Raw genomic sequence first — 20,912 nt, 5'->3', positions numbered from 1 at the left:
TTGCTACAACCCAAGAGGTGGAACACTTGCTGATTGATGAAGGCATTCTTGATCTAAAACAATTATTGGGCTCTCAAACTGGTCTTCCGTCTGGTTTATCAGTTTTCTTGCGACACCCACAGTTTAGCTGTTACGGGACATCTTTTGAATTTCCAGATAAAGTCTTGGTGAATAATTCCCCCTCATTTACACTTGGTGCAAAGTCATTACAATGCGCGACCATCTTTAATTTATTTTTCATGAAAGTACCAATCAAACGCTGCGGTTGGTTAGGTCAACCAGTTATGTGTGAAGGGTGAAGACCGAGGGATGCTGTGAGGCTGTTAGGGAAATGGATATGCATGTGCATACCTTTTGCATTGATTTTATAAGTGAATCACTGTTCTTTCCTCTGAAACTTCACTCCTATAGACAGAAAACTTGTCTCGCTCTCCGCTGGATCTCATGCATAAATATATTTGTTGTGGTTGGAAAATGCATGTTGGCGAGAATTATGCAGATAAATTGTGAAGATGTTTCAAGTGGACGTCTGGTACTAATGCATCTTTCCTTGTTTGATGGTTTTGGGGCAGGTGTTCAGGTTAACATCATGGTGAAGGAAACCTGTGACAAAGCAACACAAGTTGAAAGCCGGGACGTTCGACATACTACATCAACACCAGTCAAACGTCGACACCCTGAAACTCACCTACCTTCACCTGATGTCTCACCAGTACAGGGCAAAGACAATGCCTCAGACACAGTGTATGAACCAGGCGACGCGACACTGGCCTCGGAAAGCACTCTTGGTGAACAGTACGTGGAAATGTTTTCTCCAAAACATTTTACTTATTTGGGTCTCATGAAGACGTTATTTTTATGGTAAAGACAAAGCCTGTAGCATTGTTGTACCAAGGAGAACCCAAAAAGACAAAAATTGAGGAAATGTTAGAGTGAAACAGTCTTTGGCAATGACTGAACAAAAGGGGAAGGAAAATTTTTAAAGAGAGGAGGCAAAAATTCACTATAAAAAAGTGTTTAGACAAGCATGCACACTCACTGATTTCAATTAAATATTGGGTGCATTCCAAGATAATTGCAGTCCGCAGGACTGCGACTCAAGCATGTTAAAAGCTATCGTTGCGAGTAATTTTGTTTTCTACATAGCTAACACGGTGCAACAACTGTGGAAGGTGTTCTTGACCTTGTCTCAGAAAGCAGAAAAGTTAGTTTGATTTCCTTGCTTTTTCTTAGAAATAGTGCACTGCACTGAAAGTTGAAAGGAGAAAACAAGTTGAAATTTAAAAAGGAAAATATCCCTCCTCGTGCTACTACCTGAATACGGATGTAATGGTGCAATCCAGTGAGACCCCACGTCATGCTGAGCCGCTATAGCTTCGAAGCTCCACATTTCAGTAAATAGGCAGGCAGCTGTTACAAGCGAATTTTTAACTGGCCATGAAGGCAATGTACACGTTTGTCGAGTTTGAAAGAACTAGTCTTTGGTAACCTTCTGAGCTCTGTTCGTGCCTGGAATGTTTTTCAATCAAAAAGCACGCTGAATATTGATCAACTTTATAATTTTGTACTACAGTGGTGCAATTTGAGCAGGAGTGACATAATATTGGCCAGCACTGAAAACATTGTCGTCACGTGTTCACTGCACCTAAGTACACATTCAAGTGATACCATCAAGCAGAACTAGGACCGTCACTAAAATTATCCTGTTATGTTTCTTGGTGGTGGCTTAGGTCACCGGTGGCTGCCAATTTCATAATGAGGATTTTCTGACATCATAGAGAAATCGCTGGAAAGTGGCTGGGGAGTTGCCACTGGTAACTTCTGTATTCCTCAGTAACTCCGTTGTTTGGTTTAGGTTAGCTGTGCTTATAGGGCAGAGGCTTATTTGCCTATTCAGGTGCAGTTGACCGTGCAATATAACACAATATTTGCCCATTGAGGTGCAGCGAGAAAGAACATGCAAAACAATCATCATGCTGTAAATGTTAAAGTATGCATTTTTTATTTATGTTACAGAAGTAGCTTGGAAGAAGGACCAAGCAAGAACCCGAGCTCAGGCTACTACCTTGTCTTCCACACCTGCTTAATGGCACTTCTGAAAGTCTGCTTGACATGCCTTTCTCGCTCCTGTGAAGTGACCCTAAGTTTGAACGGCACCAGTGTTACGGCAACAACCACATGTCGGAACAATGCATGCTCCAAGCGGGAGCAGCAAATTTGGACAAGCCAGCCAACGGTTGGCCGCAAACCAAAGGGCAATGTTGACTTGGCAGCTGCCATTCTTTTCACAGGTGCAAGTCCGACCGCAACACTGAGGCTGCTTGAAATAATGGAAGTGCACACATTTGTAGACCGTGCTTTTTATGAATATCAAGCAGCATACCTTCTCCCTGCGGTCACAATGGCTAGTATACCCTTGTCTTCTTTGCATGAAGCATAACTGCACGCTTAGCACTGATAAAAAATGCTATTTGCCATTATTATGTGGAAAACAAAAATCTGCAGACAACAGAAGAAGACTACAACAGCCATGAAGAGAAAATTTGAAAGAACTAAGATTCCGTATCTAACTCAGCTTCATTCCAGCCGCAAAAGATGTTTTTTAACGAAAAAAATGCAAGAAGTATTGAAAAACGTTCAAATTTCGCGCCACAGTGACGCCTTATGAGAAGAGTGACATCATATGAGCCAGCACTAAAAACAGAATTTTCAGCGTGTTAACGGCACGTTAGCATTCATGTGATGCGGTCAAATGGAACTAGAGGCCCAATTACAGACGTCCAGTCATGTGTCGTCGCTACAGGTCAGTTAGGCGGCCGCCAATCGCACAAACAAGGTTCCGTGACGTCATAGAGAAGTTGCGGGAAATTGGCTAGGGGGTCGCGACTGCTTCACACGTTTTCTTTAATACCTCGGTTATTTGTTCGGAGATTGCGATGATATTGGTATCATTGTTATCGGGACTAAGCAGTCTTTCTGATAAACCCAACTTGTATTTTGTCTTCATGGCTCCTTGTGCAGGGAACTCAATGACTGACATTTTTGGTGATTGCTATATGTACTGCATTAGAGCTAATTGGTATCTCCTTTATGTGGCAGTCAAATGCCTGGTTTGTGACAAGAGACATAAACCATTTTCCAAAAACATTTTCTCTTACACAAGCTTTGTGTAACACAAAGGCTGTACCAGTAAAACTATTTCACTATGCTTGTTGTACGGAAAATGCTTGCCAAGATTACATGCCTATGTGTACTATTTTGCAATGGATGCTAAACCACCATGCAATGTAGTAGCCATTTGAGGAATAATGAAATCTAAAATGACAACTAAATTGCTTATAAGTACTAACCGTGTTAACATGCGACTGCATGGCTAAACGCGGTTTTATTTCTTCATTCCTGGCAGGTGTGGCATCAGCACCAGACAGAATTGCTGTCCCAGCTGAAGAGTGGCAGCGTGGATATCTGTGGTGATGGACGATGCGATTCACCGGGGCACAGTGCCAAATACTTGACATATTCGTTCCTCTGTGCAAGCCTGGGAAAAATTCTGCACTCGGAGCAAATCCAAGTGGGAGAGGTAATTTCAAGGAAGGCTTTATGTTCGATCAGCAAAAGAGTTATTCTTATTACCACTATTCTTGGGCTTATTTTTTTTACATGATGTCAACCTATGACTTATGACAAAGTTCATCATTGCCATTTGATCTGCTGTATATGGCATATATATTATGCAACTATCTATATTTTTTTTCCAGAGTGAAGATGTAAAAGCCAGCTCAAACATGGAAAAAAAAGGCTTGATCAGAGGTCTTCAGTTTCTCCAGTCTTCAGGCATAGCGGTGAAATCTCTCACCACTGATAGGCACTCGGGGATCAAAAAACACATGAGAGAAAAGGAACCTGAAATCCTGCACTACTTTGATGTTTGGCACGTATCAAAAGGTACTGTAATGTTCATAAAGTCGAACCTCATTATAACGAAGTAATATTGGGGCAGCAAATTAGTTTCTTATATGCAATATTCGTTGTAACAGTACAAGTAATAATCGGCTCTAACAAATCAGCAGCCTGGCTCGTGCAAAAATCCTAGAACAAAAACGCATTATTCTAGGCTTCGAACCCACTTAAACAAGGTAATCCTTACCTGTCTCTTTGTGGCATTTCAAGGGACTAGACCGGAAACATACAAACATGACATTACAACAGAACAAAGTTCTGTTCTGTAGGCCTGTGTTCTTATTTCGGACCTGTGTTCTATAAGGCCTGTGTTCTTATAAGGCCTGCGTTCTTATTTCGGAGCAGTAAAATGTGCTGTTGTGCCAATCGACCGAAATTTCGGCAACCGTTTCAAACGATTAAGAATAATTATTGTTTTTCAACTTTTTATTTTGCTTTTTATGCTAGCTCTGCAGTTTTGAGCCTCATGCTGATCAAGTATTTCTTCATTACAGCCGATATCGCGAGGCCTTTGAGGTTTTGGTTTCGTTATAAATGGAATAAGTGCCACAAATAAAGCCTGGCCAACCAAAGTTCGTATTTAGTTCGCTATGGTTGATAATTCACGATATCAGTGTTTGTTGTTATATAACGATGTTCAACTGTACTACTGTACCATTTTAAACTGACCTTTGTTTATTTACTGTTTCACTGCTGAAAATTTCAGAAAACTTAGATCTTGCTTCAAGAGGCCATAAAGACAAATTACAAGTTTGTTTCATTACAAAGTACTGCTGTGTTCTGATAAGAATGACACTATTACTAATAGAGAGAGAGAGAGAGAGAGAGAGAGAGAGAGAGAGAGAGAAACTTGAACGAAATGTGAAAACGTTAGCCCCACTAACGGTGAGGCATGCTAGGGTGAAAATGGTGAAATTAAAGGAATGAAATAAAAAAGGGGGAGCGAAAGTAAAGCATTGCGATATATATATGGGAATATATATGATATGTCAATTTTCATATCGCTACACAAAACTGAGAAGAAATGAAGCAGTGTCGACTTCCCAGCCACTTTCTGATAATTTCTTTACGCCACAGATTCTTGGTTGTCAAGAAGCATGACTCAGCTGTTCTAGTGGGGCCCACAGTTCTAGTTTACAGTATCACTTGAATGCTTATGTACAGTTACCACTATAATAAGTGTCATTAGTGCTGGCCCATAATATGTCGCTCATGGCCACATTGCGTCACTTTAGCATGAAATTTGAAAGTTTACCTTTTTTCGTTCTCAAGTTGGAAAAACATTCCTAGTCGTAGTAATATAGCTGAGTGAGTTACCACTAACAAACGAATTTGTTGTTAGTCACTACTTCCTCTGTCGTTCTTGCTTATTCCGTTGTTTTGCTCAGGCTGTTCTTAGGGAGGAAAATTCGACAACTGACCTACATTTGCTGCCTGTTCAAAGAGATAACCAGGTGTAAACTCGTGGTGAAAGAAATTTGCTCATGATCAATTGATGTTGCTTGTGGGGCAACAATCTTGCAAATCCCGCCTTTACAGTGCCTCGTGTCCCACCTTTCTGGAAGGTAATAAGTTTTTACTGCTGTTAATTTGTAGGACTGCGGAAGAAACTCAATGCGGCCTCAAAAAGAGCTGGCTGCATGATGATCAGCAAATGGACGCCAGCCATTGTCAATCACCTATACTGGTGCGCATCTGCTAGCAAAGGAAATGGCGCCGTGGTTGCTGCAGCGTGGCAGAGCATGCTGAATCACCTACTAGGGATACATGAGGGGCACAGTGACCTCTACCAAAGGTGCCTTCACAGGCCTTTGCACCTGGAATGGCTCACTGCTGGTGAGTAGAATTCATTTCAACTGCTTTAAGCTATGGAGTTTTTTACAGCGAAGTACCAGAAAGAAAACCGACACTGGGCATTAGGTTTGTGACAGGATCAGCGTGTAATACATGTGAAAACATGAAAAGTGTTGTGGAAACGATGATAAAACCGTCTATAATTGTAGGGTAGGTAACAACACATGCACAGCAGTGGAAAAGCTAAATGAAGCTTATTTTCTTTTGCTATTTTTTGCAGGATTTTCACATCAACATTTTACATCTCATAATCATCTGCGATAATGGCAGGCCAAGCCAGCCATTAAGAGAAAGTTTTAAACTTCTGCAACGTCCGAAAAAGACAATTTAATCATTTGACTCTTATACTAAAAAAATTAATGATTGGCAGCAATTCATGAAAGGTCTATACATGCACAGGAGGAAATATTTGCACTGCAGTCAAGCTATTTAATTGACGTGAAATTAATACTAGTAGACGACCTGCATCAATATGCTCATTAAATGTAATCTCCCTCTCCTCCCTCCAACTGAAAGTTCTTCACTGATGGCCTTCTTGTTGGGATTTTTCTTCATACTCTTTTCTTTTTCTTTGTGGTGTATTGGGATGCACCTCGAAAACTTCAAGTTTATTCATAAGGGGATGCATTATCACAAAGCTAGCAATTCTCCTCATTCGCAGACTGGAAAGGTTGGATAGTAATTGTCTCACAGTGGCCGTCCTGGGGCAAACTATTAATTGTGAAGAGCAAACAACGTGGTGCAGGTGACACGCCAGGAATATTTTTAGCAATGGTATAATCCAAGTTATGAATTGCAAACCAACAATCGGTGTCCAACTCTCAAGTATTCATGCTCGCTCCATTTACTGACATCAGCAATTACAGTATCTACAAATAAATATGAAGTTGAAACCATTTACACATTTAAAGCACCATATTTTGACCCCGTATGTGAAACCCAAGTGTGTTCGTTTTATTCAAGCCGATTCCCATCGAAGATGTACCAACTAGCACAGACCAGAGCCACTCTCTAGTAAGTAGTTCTGCTGTAAAGAGTGTTTTCAAGAAGTGTACTGAGATGGAGTAATGCAGGACTTTTGCAGCCCAGTGTGTTGTGAGAACGGTTTCTTTTTGGGACTAGGGAAGGGTCAATTATTTTTTAGGAACCAAAATGTGAGGTTTTATGGGAAAGTCATGTGGGCATGTGAGAAGACATACGCGAGGTGTTGTACGTGCATTTTTCTTGCAGGTGTGACGTAAGGTTGAATTGAGCTGCCTTCCCTAAAGCGAAGATGAGTAAATCTGCCTTTGTTCACCTGCTTGGTGTGGCAGTATTACTGAGCATGTTATACTTATACCTAAAAATACCTAAATGTTATACCTCATTTTATACCTAAAAATAAACTACTCGTACATCTCACCCTGCGCTATAAGAGAGGAGCGCAAGTTGAGACCAGAATGCCGTGGCATGCGGCAGCCGTCTCACTGTTTTTCATATCTGCAAAAGATGGTGCTGGGTGTTGTAGCTCTGGGTCACCCTGTTTACTGGAAGGTGGCTGTGGTGCCTCCATCTCCTCTCCCTTGCATAAGGTGCAGCAATGTAATAAAAAATGTCACAGCAGAATATCAAATGTCCAAGCTTTTATCTTTTAGATATCCAATACCTGTAAAGGATCCTGCAATGTGCTGATGCTGTAGGGTTTTACCTTGGAAGCAAATGACAAATGCAAATTGTCTTACGTTGTAAATTATAAGTTAAAAATATAAAACTTCGCTTCGATCCACCACCATTTCTTCCCTGCCATAACCTGAACAGGCAGCTTTGCCAGAGTGTATGACTGCACACTCCCATGTGATGGCATGTGCGTACACATAATTTGCATCGCTTTTTCTCCCTCAGACTCTGCTGCTTACAAGCAAATTAAGAGCATTGTTACGGCGCCACTCCTCGTGAAAGACATACGTCAACTCTCACCGGATGTTCAAACCTACGCACTGGAATCTTTCCATAGTGTGCTAAATAATTTTGCACCAAAGTCAACCGCTTTCACATACGAGGGAATGAAGGCTCGGTGAGTTGACATCATGGAGCTTGAGCCCCAAAAAAATTTTACCAGCAGCTGGCTAGATGTTCATTGTGGGTAGAGATAAACTAGGTAGCACATTTTTTCATGCTCCAAAGTGGCACATGCACATTTCTTTACAAACATGAAATGTGACAGAAATCCGCGACATCTTCACTTGAAAAACTATCAGCAGAAAATGGAGTTGGTGATACTACTTGATAAAAGTAACACTGGTTCCAATTTAATTTAAAGAGAACATGAAGACAACACACAACGTTGCTCTAATCAAAAGAGTGCTTCATAGAAGTACCACAAACTTGTCAAACACTGAAGAAATCATAAGCAAGGGTAAGGACTCACCAGCTACTTTCCCGCACTTTGGCTTAAGACATGTAACGTCTAACTAATGTGACTGGCTGATATCGACTAATCTAAATGCCCATTCAAATAGTTATGCGGAATTTCAGCTGGAACTTATAATATCTTGAAGTCTTGATTAAAAATAAAAATTGGCTCCAATCTACGCTGTGAAGGTGGTCAGAAAGCAAAGCTTTAAACGATACCTACAACAATTCTCCATGCGACGTCACTCAAATTCACACACGTGGTTCTAGAAAGAGTGAAACCAGAGATTCCTCCAGCCTTTAACTGGAATTCGCGGGGACGCCATCCCGAACGCAGCAGCGTCAGCCACGGCTGGACTAGAGTGGCGGACGCCGCTGCTGTAACCCGGCCGTGAGTCGGGAGAAAGCAAACGGAGAGGAGCGTCTTTCGAAGGGTGAGACAGCAGAACCTAGCCATCCCGATATGCTAGCCCGGGGCTACACCACCACGCGACACAAACGCAGACACCGAAACAATCTGGCATGTGAGCTTAGCGATTCCCATTTATACCATTAAACTAAATATAGTTTAGTAAGTTTGAGAATTGCGAGAAAGCTGAGGGAACTTTCACATTCGCTATTTATCAGAACCAGTTGCTCCATTAGTCTTTTGTAATACCTGTTAAAACACAACCGAATTTGTATTCAGCAATTTAAAAAATGCAGTCCCATGCGTGGCAAGCTGTGTGCAAAAGGTTTTTGTTTCTCTAGCGGCCAGATGTCTGTATGTGGTCTCTACATTTTGTTTTCCCGCCCTTCAAACCAATCCTTAACGTTCTTTGCCGTACGACCACTTTATTCTGTTGGGTCCGGGTTATCCAGGAGGTGATGTCGAACAAGTTAATCAAGCCGTGCGAAGTAAGCGCGCAATGGACGCAAAGCTGCGCCAAATCAGGCTCAAAGCAACCGTCGCTAAAGCAGACGAAAAAGCCGATGGAAGGGTCCCGCTGACGTTCCCCCCGGGGTGAGCACGGGGAACGCTGGTCAATAGCGCCCTTCCGCCACACCATCTACACTGTGATCCGTGAGTGGAAAGCGCCCTCCGCCTCCCCAGCCACGTTGGAATTTTCTTGTCCTGCTTACCACGAAAGAACCGTTGGCTGGTAGAGGTAGAAAGCTTTGCTTTAAAAAAGTATCTCGTACCAATACCTCAAGAAAAAAGTGGCCCCAGTGAAATAATGCAGAAGAAATCAGTACGAACGTTGAAGTCTCGAGAATTACTAAATACATCACACCCATTTCTTGCTTACCTGGCGTGAAGGTTCAAATGAGCTCAAGTACAATTCTAGGGGCTTTCATTGCCTCAAGCAAGAACTATGTTTAAGGCTACATTGTTAGAAAACGTGGGGTTATTGTACTGTGGAACGTCCTGCTACATCTTACTATGCTAGGTCAAGTATTACAGAATTCTTGCATCATCACAATGCACTGAATCGGTATACAAACTGCCTGTTCTTGGCTGCCTCAAGTACGTTGCTGGTTTTTTTTTGTCACAACTAGCTTCCCCTGTCAGGTTGAAATCAACAGGAGTCAGTCTGCAGATAAAACGCAGTACAAGCAGCTTTGAGGGGCCAAGCCATTTTGTGAGAAAGATTTTATACCTCCTGCTCGGAGCACAGTGTCGGCAGCAGTGGCTTTTGTATCCATCCTCAATTAACACTTTGCTTTTGCAACTGCAAACTTTCCATATAACAAAGCAGTCGAAAACACCTTCCAATGTGGTGCACCATTTTGGGTTCACATTACAGTCAAAGTAAGGCTTTCTTTCATAGAAAGAGCAACATAATCAAACATCTACATCTCTAAAACACGTGTAGAACAAATAAAAGCATCCTTTTGGACAAAGCAAAAACAGAAACAACCCTAAGTGGTGGACGTTTGCCAATTTCCAAAGTGGCTTGAATAGGTTCCTAGCTTGCCACTACAAACTTCCTCGTAACCAAGGTTTAGGTTTTCAGTGTAATTCTGCAAGTTTAAATAATTAATCAGGGGTGAAATGCTTCAAACTAGAGAGAATTTGGCTAGATTTTGGGGCCTTAAATATCTCTCGCTTTTGCAATTCCCAGTCTTCAAATCCAATCTTTGGCTAGAGCAGAGCCATATCTCAACAGTCAGTTTTACGTCAAAAGTCCCCAATTCCCAGCCTTCCCTGCTAAAAAAAAAAAGTGGGAAAATTATTTTTTTTTCTTTTAAAACTCCAGGGGGTTGGAGAACCATACCCCTTGAAGAAGTTTCTGTTGTGGCCTTGGTGCCTCACCAGCCACTTCCTGCATTGGACATCAGTGAACGCTAAGAAAAAAAGAGACTGTTCCGAGATTAAAGTTACAGATATTGCAAACTTATGAAAAAGTTATAAGCACTGCCCGTATGCCATGAATATATATATACATCACATTGGTTATTTTTCTAGGACCCTCATAGCAGCTCTTCACTTCAACGAGAACACCAGCCGAAAGCAAGCTGAGACAGCCAGTGGTGACCCGATGTGGCGTGTGAGACCATCAAGGGCCACACCTGGGACAGTGACGGCCAGTGAACGCAAAACGCCTGCAACCTTTGGTAAATTCATTTTATTTGGCACAGGTGATATCTCAGTATTGTGGCAAATTTTTCTATTTGTTTACTATAGCTGTTAATCATGCAGCAGCAATCTTAAGGAAGCACACTGGTCTTAGAAACGTTCTTTTGTTTTCCAACCAATTCTGATGAAACTTCATAGGCTTGGTCAGTTTTTCAGCTGATTTAAAATATGTCATTAGTTTTGATGTGAGGTAACTAGCCTCTGTGTTAATTAAAAAAATTCCTTGACTTTTTTTAGAAGAGTAGGAAAAAACTATTCAACAAAAGATTGTCAACAAGACATGAATAGATAGCAGAAGTTGTGGGAAATGAAACATGGGAAGCAGTTTTTTTGCTTTGCAATCACATAGAAGTTTACATCAATTCTAACTTCTGGATTTTAACTACTCCTGCTAACCAATTAAAAATAATGGTAATTAAACAGCTACTGAAACACAAAATGCAAAATCTGCTTCCCATATCGCATGGTTTAGACATTCAGCTTCACAGTGCAAAAGAAATGATGTTCCTAGCTGCACTACATGCTGGGATGGGCCTCTCGAGAATTTTGTGTCACTGCGATACCACTCAAGGCAAAAAAGTGGACAATTATAGGAAAATAATTATTTGCTTGGTGAAATCGGGCCTATGTGACTTTTATAAGTATGTGGCACTGTTCCACATAGGGAATTTGTGGAGGAAAAACTGTGCAAATCGAAAGAAAAGTTATTCCTAAGAAAATGCTTTTTTTGGGCAATTTTTTGGTCCCAAAGACCCATGTGCCCCCTTAATTAAAAGGGCCATGAAGACGAAATGCAAGTTTGGTTTCTTCAAAAGATTGCCTCGTGAAAATAACACAGACATGACTTTTAACTGTTAACTTAACTCAAGTAAGCTGTATGATTAGGAAAACAGAGAATGCCCATGTGACACCCTAGCTCATTTCCCCTCAAGAACCTAAGACTTGTTATGCACAGTTGTGCGATTGGCTGAGGCTGTCAAATGCAAATGTAAGTTAGGCAGGAACGAGCTGTTTGAGCTTAAATTTAAATCATGTTCTTTTTATGGAAGCTATGCAAGTACACAAAAACATACAAGCAACCAGTGCACTATGCTTGTTATAGCTACACAGCTGTCCGGCACTTTGAGGTTGTCTGACACGACACTGGCCAACTGGCGCAAGCAACATGGTCTTATGTGACCCTGTTTGTCGAGCATACGCAATGGTTTATGAAACAATTAATATCAACCGCAACAAAAATAAGCCAGTTGTAATACGGGCAAAAACAAAGTAAGTGCGGACAGTGGTCCCGAGCACCATGTAGGCATACTGATGGTAACAAGGCGTTTTCCCATACGCTGCAGCCCTAGTCAGCCTACTAAGGTTCACATAAGTACCTGCCCCGGATAAGCCATTGTTGAGGTCATGAATCACATGATCCAATGGGAGAACCAACATTTTGTTTTGAATTTTTTAAAGTCTCAGTGAATAGAGCATCGTTTGCTGCAAGACAAGTTCTGGGGGCACTATAAGACACTAAATCTTTTGATTTAAGCAAACTTGTATTGTCTTCGTGGCCCCTTTATTAAAACCTTTAAATATTATAGGCAGGGAAAAGTTTACTCGTCACCTCTCCCGATCTCATACCCATGGCCTGAAATACAAGAAAAGGGCCGGATAGCCTGCGATAGGAAGTACCTGTTTCTAGTTCGCTGACTCAAGGGAGAGATTGGAGAATTTGCAGCCTGTCAATCCAATTCCAATTATATGTACTCCTGCCTCCTCTGCTCTACTGGCGAATGCACTGGCTCAATCAAACACTTTAGGTATTTGCAACGAAGCTGTGTTACCAAAGACACCACCACTACCACCATCACCATTTCAGATGGTGCCGGAAGCCCGAGAATGGACGTGCAGATGAGTTGATTCCACACAAACAGGCTACTCATGTACAGATGTTACAGATAGATATTAGGGATGACTGTGAAATTTCGGGGTCAAAGAATGGGATCGCCAGGCTCGTGATAGAAGTTGCTGGAAATCTGTCGAAAGATGCCTTTACCTTGCAAAGGACACAATTAGGCTAATGGTAATGGTGGTAACATATTTGCTATGTGTAAAAATCCACTGGCCCAGTACACCCTTACCAATTCATCTAAAGTGCCAGTTTTTCAAGCATTCGCTTGAGTGGAGAACCTGAAGTGTTTTATTCAACTCTTTGCTCGGTATGTGTGATATGCAGTAGGATTTGTCAGGACTTTGATCATGCAGCAGCAGGATGGCAGTGAACTATTCTTGTCACACAGAACACGTACGTGACGTCCTGCTACGCACAGGCACTTGAGGTGGGCAAAACTGAAGGTCCTCCTGAAGCCAGTGATGCTGTATAGAGGGCGAGGATACAGCAGGGGTAATTCTAAGGCGAGGGCTGCTGGGAGCGATGCTTTCGGCGATCCTGGGGAAGCAAGGTGAAAAGCAGTTAAAACGACAGCCTACCCTTGTGCTAGGTGCACCTGTTTGTCGCACACTAAAGCCTTGTGTAGCACGAGAAAACCTACTTAACTCTTTCACTACCGCGCCTATTAAAATCGATCAATTTGATCGATACTTTTGGGAGCACCTTATCATAGCGTTCCACGCGTTTCTCGAACAAGTAAAGCTGTTCGGAGTTAGATCAGAAAATGGCCTTTCAAAATCAGTTTTGTTTTCATTTTTGCTACGGAAACAGAATTTCTGACACGCTTTTGAACCACCTGGGTGTGGAAAAGGGGCGTGGTCATCGCGCGTCACGGCTACCAACGAAGAATGCGTGCAACTCGTAATTACTCTGCACCAGCGCTTGTTTTTTGCTATCAGGGCGTGAATGGGGAACTAGCAAACGATTTTCAATCATCCGGTTCACGCTCTGACAGTAATAATTCTAGAAGTCGTCTGAAAATGTCAAGCAGTGCCTGGTTGCAAAGCTACTTTATGATTTTAGGCAGTTTTATTGCCTTTGCGCACGTTGTTCTAAGTACTGTGGTAGTTCTACTTACCCCAGGACCATTCGCAAACAGTTTACAACAGTTTCGGTTTCGTTTCTGCATCGCGAAATTCATATTTAGCGCTACTACGCAGTTACCCAACTTCAAGGCTACCTGCCATTGCACCTTGAGCGTCCGCGACTGATCCTCGAGCAAAGCATGCTGCTCCTGATTTCACCGAACCCTAACCCGATTTCTGCGATAAGAACTTCAGATGCAAGTCAAAAGATCACACCCAGTCGCCAGATATCTGTTCCGCCGAGGACAGCGCTTCAAACTGGCCTTACACTGCCAGCTGTTCGACTTCCAGTTTCGTTTCCATGCGAGGGTATATCCGGGTGTCTAATGTTGCTACTTAGTTGAACTGTCTATTCGGACGGAGTCTCCGAGAAGTTTTTGTACTGTTTCATTTGAAAAATGTTAGGTGGCGCTGCAATAGAGGAGGCTCGTTGTGCTGATCTTTTTCATCGCGCAACTGCTACTCGGCCAAAGATCGGAGGGCACGATTCTAGCTCATCGTACCTCATTTTTGCGAGCAAGGCTACAATTGCGAGTAAGAAGATGATAATAAAGCTCAGCTTTATGTTTTGAGAGATAACTGACCGTGAACGACAACAAGCATCAGCGACGGCGTGCCGTTTTCAACTTCATGCATGTTTTTTTTCCGCATCGCGTGCTAGTCCCAAATATTGTGCTCGCTGTAAATGAAAAGTCAGCCATTGACATGATGTTTTTACGTTATGTGGGGGCAAATTGATGCCTCTGATAATGACAAACCACCAGGTTTATTCCAGGAAACCACCCGAAATTGCACATTTTGAATTGGAGGTTGGGCTTCACCGCATGACACTACCACCGTGCATGCTAACATATTTTTTTTATATCTGACAAACTGTTCCGCGAAAGTCGACATTTTTTCTAGGGCGTGCTTTTGAAATGTTTCCCTACAAAATATATATTCTAATTTTTTTCTACTACCGGTGGTTTGATAAACACAACTCCTTTTTTGTCATTTTTTTCGACAACTTGACAGAAATTTTGATTTTGATATTTTTTTTACAACTATGATATATAAAAACCTTTGAAAAACTGCTGTTATTGGAAAGGCCGTTAAATAATCTGCATTTTGTGTTCCTGCAATTACTGCCTTACCAATTTTTTAGCAGGAAAAAAAAATGTTTTCTTGGACCCCTAAAATTAGTCAATTTTCCGGCGGTAGCGAAAGAGTTAAAACACCTAGCTATTTTCACTGCTAGTATATGTACTACTGCCAGGAACAAAAGAAGCATGAAAATAAACAATTTCAAGAAGAAGAAAACGTGCGTTCTAAGGTTTCATTTCCCTCGCACTACACTTTCTGCTGATTTGGTGGAGGCTGTGATGGCACACTCACAAATATGTAGGGCTAAGTTCAGCAAATCACGAGCACGTTAAGCATGTGCAGCTTGTGCGTAAACAAACCAAAAGGAAACATTGTTATGAAACTCAAATGGACAACCATAGAGTGAGTGAAGATCAACATTTTTAAAACTGCCATCGCATGAAGACGGATAACAGTTTGACATAAAAAAACATCATTATGATAGTTGCCACGGTGGCTGCAAATTGCAGAGGGTTTGTTCGGTGTTCTGCCGCCCATCACCAATATACATGAGGCTAAATAATAAAATAATGCCTAATAGGGGCTGAACTGCACAGTCCAGCCCCAAATAAGATTTTAATAACCAATTATTTCACATCAGTGTCCCCCTAAGCAACCAGATTTAAAAAGTCGAGCCCACATATAATGGCCCCACTTAAAACGAACTTTCGCTTATAACGGACAAAACATGCGTGACCGTCAAAATATACGTTATTTCAATGGCATAAAATCTCACGTACAACGAACATCTTTGTGCTACAGTGACACGCTATGGGCGCGAGTGACGTCATATGGGCCAGCACTAAAGACAGTTATCAGGGTGTTAACCACACGTTAGCATCCAAGTGATGCGATCACATGGTACTAAAGGCCCCACTACAATCGTCCAGTCACGTATCTTAGTGATGGGTTGGTTCAGCAGCCACCAATTGCACCAACAAGATTTTGTGGCATCATAAAAATTTCCTGGAAAGTGGCTAGAGAGTCCCCACTGCCTTTTTTTTTTCAAATCAAAATCAAATTTATTTTTGAGTACAGGTATACAAGCATATTAATATACAGAAGAGGGTCCCAGAGTCCGCGGACTGTAACGGGACCCTCAAACATGTCTTCTTCAACATTTCTGGTATTCTTTCGAAGTTTTAGATAAAACTGGTATCATTGTTATTGGGACAAAGGGGTCTTTTTGATGAACCACACTTGTATTTTTTTTCATGGACCCTTCATAGAACATGTGTGTTTCTCTTTTTAGGTTACGTGCGAGACCTTCACAATGCTGTCATTCAGCTATGCTCTTCAAGGCAAACATTTGAAGAAGCCAAAAAAAGCATTCCAGCCAAAGCCCCACCGGCTTTCTCTAAGTCTGCCCAGAAAGGAGGAAGCGCAGCTCACGCAGCAGTAGAACGCAGGAAGCGGTTCAAGAAGCCGACATTGCATCCCGAGTGATGCGGCAACACCTCTCGAATTGTGTTCCACAGATTTCTCGTAAAACTGCAAGATCCGTTTCCTCAAGTTTCGACTTTATTCCTGGCTGCTAACTCCTCACTGTTTCAATAATTCAAGGTCCATTTACTGCATTTCTTAAAGTGTACTGCCATGCTCATTCTATGAAAGTTTGTAACTTATTCGCGTTTCTGTGATGAAGTTCTTTTTTGTGTGTTTTTAAATCCCACCATCACCGTTCGAATGTCCAAGTTCTTCACTTAGGTACAAAAGTAACCGTTAATTTTTTAGAGGTGTGGCTTCACTTTTTCTGTCCAGGAAAAATGAATGGGACTTTTCTTTTAAGTGCAGCATCACAACTGTTGTGACATGGTTATCCAGGCATGAATCAACCTGACACGACAATAAAAACTGGCACCGACCAGGAATGTTTACAATCCAAAAAAGGCGTTTCGGCCCCCAGACGGCCTTCCGTCCAACCCTCGATTTCATGAACCTGACAGTTCAATGATTACATGTTTTTGGGACTTCATTTTTTCTATGCTCAACAATATTTCAGTCACAAATGTTTACTGTTAATCCAGTGCTCCTGAGAAACTGTTTATTGTTGTTTAAGTGCAGCATTACTCTTTTATTTTCGAAGCATGTTGTCTCCACGTGTGAATGCAGACGTGATGGCCGAAAAAACTGCAAGTTTGTGTTTCTTTGTTTTAGGGGTGCCATCTTACTTCTTTATGAAAGTCTTTTGTTGTGATAATGGTCACTGGCTTGTAGAGGCCATGAAGACCAAAAACAATTTCTGTGGGCTGCTTTCTCCCAGTAAAACGATGGCCATTTTAACACAATTACCATCAGCCGTCTTCTCGTTGGTTTCTTATCAGGTCACAGGTCCTTATTCTTATCAATTCCTTATCATGTGACCGACTGAAGTCACACTCGAAGAAACAACTGCGCAACTGCAGTGGTGCCTGCAGTTTTGTCTGGCCTCACCACTTGAATGCTAATGTGGAGTTCACAAAGTATTAACTTTTTCTTTCCTCTTTTGCACCACTGCTGTCATTGTGTAGCATGAAACTTGAAAGCTGCCCAATATTTCTCATCCGTTTTGTCTGAAGACATCTTTCGGACACTGAAGTAGCCTTAAGTAAGTGACCAAAGACTAGTTTTTTCAATTTACACCATGGTTTTAAAGTGCAGCATTATGCCTCTGCTGCAGAAGTTCATTCATAAAGTGAGATTGTACCTGTGATGGCAGAAACATGACATGTTACTGCGACTTTTATTAGGAGTGTCATCTCTGCTGTATGGAAGTTTGCAATTTATCTACTGTGTCTATGAAAATGTTCATTATTTTTTACATGCAGCACTGCAACCTGTCAGTTGTGAAAGTTTATTATTTATCCAAATGACATACCACATGTGAGGGTTCATACATTACCGAGTTGTGCTTGTTTTTAGGTGTGCCATGACTTTTTATGTTCTGATAGTTTGTTTAATTTACCTGGTGTTAATGAACGTAATTTAATCCATGATATCATTGTTTTAATCAGTGACGGTAAATAAACGTCAATACTTGCCGTGGGGTACCTAGGGTACTTGAATCCTGTTGGTGTTTCTGTTGGGAACGAAGCCCTTATCTTCGTCACCACACAGGACGGGATCACGAAACGGACACCTCCTGGCAGCCGCCCCCACACCCAACGCACAAACTGCCGGTATGCAGTATAGCGATACCTCCTAGGGAAAGAAATATACATAACATGAAATAAAACTCATCAAACAGCCTGTGCAAAATAAGCCAATGCTACATTCGCAAAACAGCATCTCGGATGTTCTCGGATGGCAGTAGACAAAATATGGCTTTTGAACCTTGCGCAAGAAACAAAGAGGCAACTGCTGCTCTTTAAGTTACGGGATGTCTTTTTCTTGTGGAGATGCTTTCGTGAAGGGACCTTGCTTATTAAGATATTATATTCGCACACGGGTCTCTTTTTAAGTGTATGCAATTACTACTGGAATAACTGGGTGGTAGTGATGGGCAAAACCTTGTTACACCCACGCTGCAATATATTTTTTCCACGCATTATGGACTGATGTGCAACGATCTGTTTTGAACAAGTAACACCTCCTTTTCCTCTGTGCTGGTCTCTGCATTCATTATTTTGTTTTACTTCTGCGTCTTCTGTAGGCCTTCCCAAGAAAGAGGTATTTATTTGTGTGTTGCATGAACACCCGAAACGCAAATGAGATAAGGAAAGCATGGCGTTACCCTCAAGTTTCTCCAATCACAGCATGATAACCACTCTGGTCGGCTTTTCATATAAACCCACTTTCTTTTGCCAGCAATACCCAAATGAAATATTCATAAAGCCATTTGAGCATACTGATTTCTCTAAAAGGATGGACAACACTCAAAGACAGTTACTTGGCAACTACATCAGAACATCGACATGCATCGCAGGGTGGGTTTTGGGATGTAAAATGACAAGACGGGGACCCCAGGCTATGCATCTTGTGCAACTCGTTTAAACCATTTCATTATGTTGCCATGTACATAGCAGTTCACCCAGGGTAAGGGGAAAAAATAGAAGTGCACAGAGCAAGTGATATACCACTGCCAAAAAGCAGAGCTGTTGTGCAAGAGCTAGAAGGAACATGTGCCAAGCCAATGCATGTCACAGCTAGAGCTGGACAAGGGGGAAGAAAGAGGAGAGGAGAGAAGAAAGAGAAGGGTTGGTGCCAGACAAACCACCGGGCGCATGCCCACCCTGCTTGGCATTGCCTACTGATGGAGAAAGTCCTCTTTCTTGTGGCCTTGCACTGTTTTGCTCAGGCAGCTTCCGAATCATACCTTTTTCAGGCAGGGTGCATCTCGTGCTCTCGCACTAAAGAAAAGCTACAAGGCATTTTCATGTGCACTAGGCTACACCAATGAATTGTGGACTGCTTTGTGCGCCTTTCCAAACCCTCCATGGTTGCTGCATTTGACTCCATGCAATACCAAAAAAACACGTCACTTGTGAATGTCGTTGTCCATGTGATCTCCTCTAGCACGCAGTTCAAAGTATGCAACACGGAGTACAGCCATATTTAAACAAAGAATAGAAAAATCTGGGTGCTCCGTGATGCATTCTTCAAAATGCAATGCTTGGGCCTCTTCTCCAAGCTCCGTGCAGCACAGGCATTCGATCTCGGTGAAATTCGCAAGAACCTCGCAGTGTTTGCAGTCACACCTGAAAGAAATTGCAAGAAAACATTCTAAGCATGACAGGAGCATCAGGGGTGCCCAAAGTGTAGTATTTTCTTAATTTTTGGAACTGCACCTGTCCTGCCTAGAAGGGTACACAGATTTGAAGCCCATATTCGCCATTTTTTTCGAATTTTTGTACTCCATTTTCAATACAGGAGGGAGATATTAATTGGAGTAGGTGAGATAAATCGAGAAAATATGACATTTAGAAGTGAGAAGGAGGGAGGAGTGGGAAACGCCTGAGTTTTGGGTCAAAGCGAGAATCGAGGGGGAGGGGGGAGGGCTCGAGATATTCTTATCGCGCACGCAGGAGCGCGCTTTGACAGGGGTTGCGCTGCCGCAGCTGGCCTTCCCCGATGTACGACAGTCAGAAGGCGCTTGCATGTCTTACATCGCTGCACTGCAGTGTTGTACACTTAAATTGGCAGGCTGCACTCCTTACGCACTAGCGACATATCACGGCCGAACTAATTCAGTTCCCAAAAGAAAATGCAGAAACAAAAGGCTGCCATTGCTACGTTCAAGGCGCTCTGAGCTTGGAAAAAAAATACCGTACACACCGCGCATTGACGCTCGTATCTTTCTGATCGGAGCAGAGAGCTCGCGCGAACGGCTTTCCATACACGACACCAGCCAACTGGCATAAGCGATACCGCTACTGAATAAAAATACGGCACATACGTACCAGTCTGTATTCGTCCGTCGCGACGGGGGTGGCGAGGCAGCGGTGCCGACGGCTGGCCGTTCACCCGTTGAGGGTGTCGCGGAATGGTCACTTTCCGGCCCATCCATATATCCGACGACTCCTGCCGCTCGTGCACTTAAAAGCATTGAGCGTTCAAGCGGTGTCAGGTCGTTGAATGGAAGCCCGAGCTCCTCGGCGAGAGCTTCGTTGTCCGGTGGAGGCGATTCCATGACTAGAGCTGTGTGTGCACTAGGTGTTACTAGTATTTTTAAAATGGCCGCCGTCTCGGTTTCCGGTTCCTGTTTGATCCCCGCGTGTGGGTGCTATATGGAGTCGACATACTGAGTATCTGTTTCATGGACCGGCCCGTGTGACGCCAAATGCTCACGTGACCAAATGTGCAATTTTAGCGGGAGATTTAAAATTTTGGCTTAAATTGCCTTATTTCTCAGTGAATAAAGCATCATTCGATTCCGGGAAAGCGCTTGGGGTACTATGAAACACCTAATCTTTCGAATAAAACAAACTTTTGTTTTCTCTTCATGGCTCCTTTAAAACCCTCCTTC

General features: G+C 42.4%; 2 protein-coding genes across 2 annotated transcripts; one reads left to right on the top strand and one right to left on the bottom strand.

Moving 5' to 3' along the window:
• Window positions 1–3,388: 3,388 nt before the first annotated feature.
• LOC144144560 (uncharacterized) lies at window positions 3,389–16,522 on the top strand. The gene is made up of 6 exons (XM_077676070.1): window positions 3,389–3,580; window positions 3,759–3,945; window positions 5,557–5,796; window positions 7,696–7,867; window positions 10,655–10,803; window positions 16,221–16,522. The coding sequence occupies exons 2-6, from the start codon at window positions 3,786–3,788 to the stop codon at window positions 16,412–16,414; spliced, it is 915 nt and encodes a 304-aa protein (XP_077532196.1). The 5' UTR covers window positions 3,389–3,580; window positions 3,759–3,785; the 3' UTR covers window positions 16,415–16,522.
• LOC144144561 (P2X purinoceptor 7-like) lies at window positions 12,941–20,895 on the bottom strand. The gene is made up of 4 exons (XM_077676071.1): window positions 20,347–20,895; window positions 19,429–19,644; window positions 17,989–18,148; window positions 12,941–13,259 (listed from the first exon to the last, which is right to left on the bottom strand). Exons 1-4 carry the CDS (start codon window positions 20,574–20,576, stop codon window positions 13,221–13,223), a joined length of 645 nt encoding a protein of 214 aa, XP_077532197.1. The 5' UTR covers window positions 20,577–20,895; the 3' UTR covers window positions 12,941–13,220.
• Window positions 20,896–20,912: the final 17 nt, after the last annotated feature.

The sequence above is a fragment of the Haemaphysalis longicornis genome, unplaced genomic scaffold, assembly GCF_048455015.1.
Source record: "Haemaphysalis longicornis isolate Haplotype H1 unplaced genomic scaffold, Haemaphysalis longicornis Haplotype H1 scaffold_7, whole genome shotgun sequence".
Taxonomy (NCBI): domain Eukaryota; kingdom Metazoa; phylum Arthropoda; class Arachnida; order Ixodida; family Ixodidae; genus Haemaphysalis; species Haemaphysalis longicornis.
This window is presented reverse-complemented; position numbering and strand designations above follow the sequence as displayed.

Coding starts and splice junctions, on each gene's coding strand:
- LOC144144561 (XM_077676071.1), bottom strand. CDS start 20,576: ATGGAATCGCCTCCACCGGACAACGAAGCTCTCGCCGAGGAGCTCGGG. Junction 19,645..20,346: donor CGACGGACGAATACAGACTG/GTACGTATGTGC, acceptor AATTTCTTTCAG/GTGTGACTGCAAACACTGCG. Junction 13,260..17,988: donor AGTACCCTAGGTACCCCACG/GCAAGTATTGAC, acceptor TTGCTTCCCCAG/GATCGCCGAAAGCATCGCTC.
- LOC144144560 (XM_077676070.1), top strand. CDS start 3,786: ATGGAAAAAAAAGGCTTGATCAGAGGTCTTCAGTTTCTCCAGTCTTCA. Junction 3,946..5,556: donor TGTTTGGCACGTATCAAAAG/GTACTGTAATGT, acceptor GTTAATTTGTAG/GACTGCGGAAGAAACTCAAT. Junction 7,868..10,654: donor TACGAGGGAATGAAGGCTCG/GTGAGTTGACAT, acceptor TTATTTTTCTAG/GACCCTCATAGCAGCTCTTC.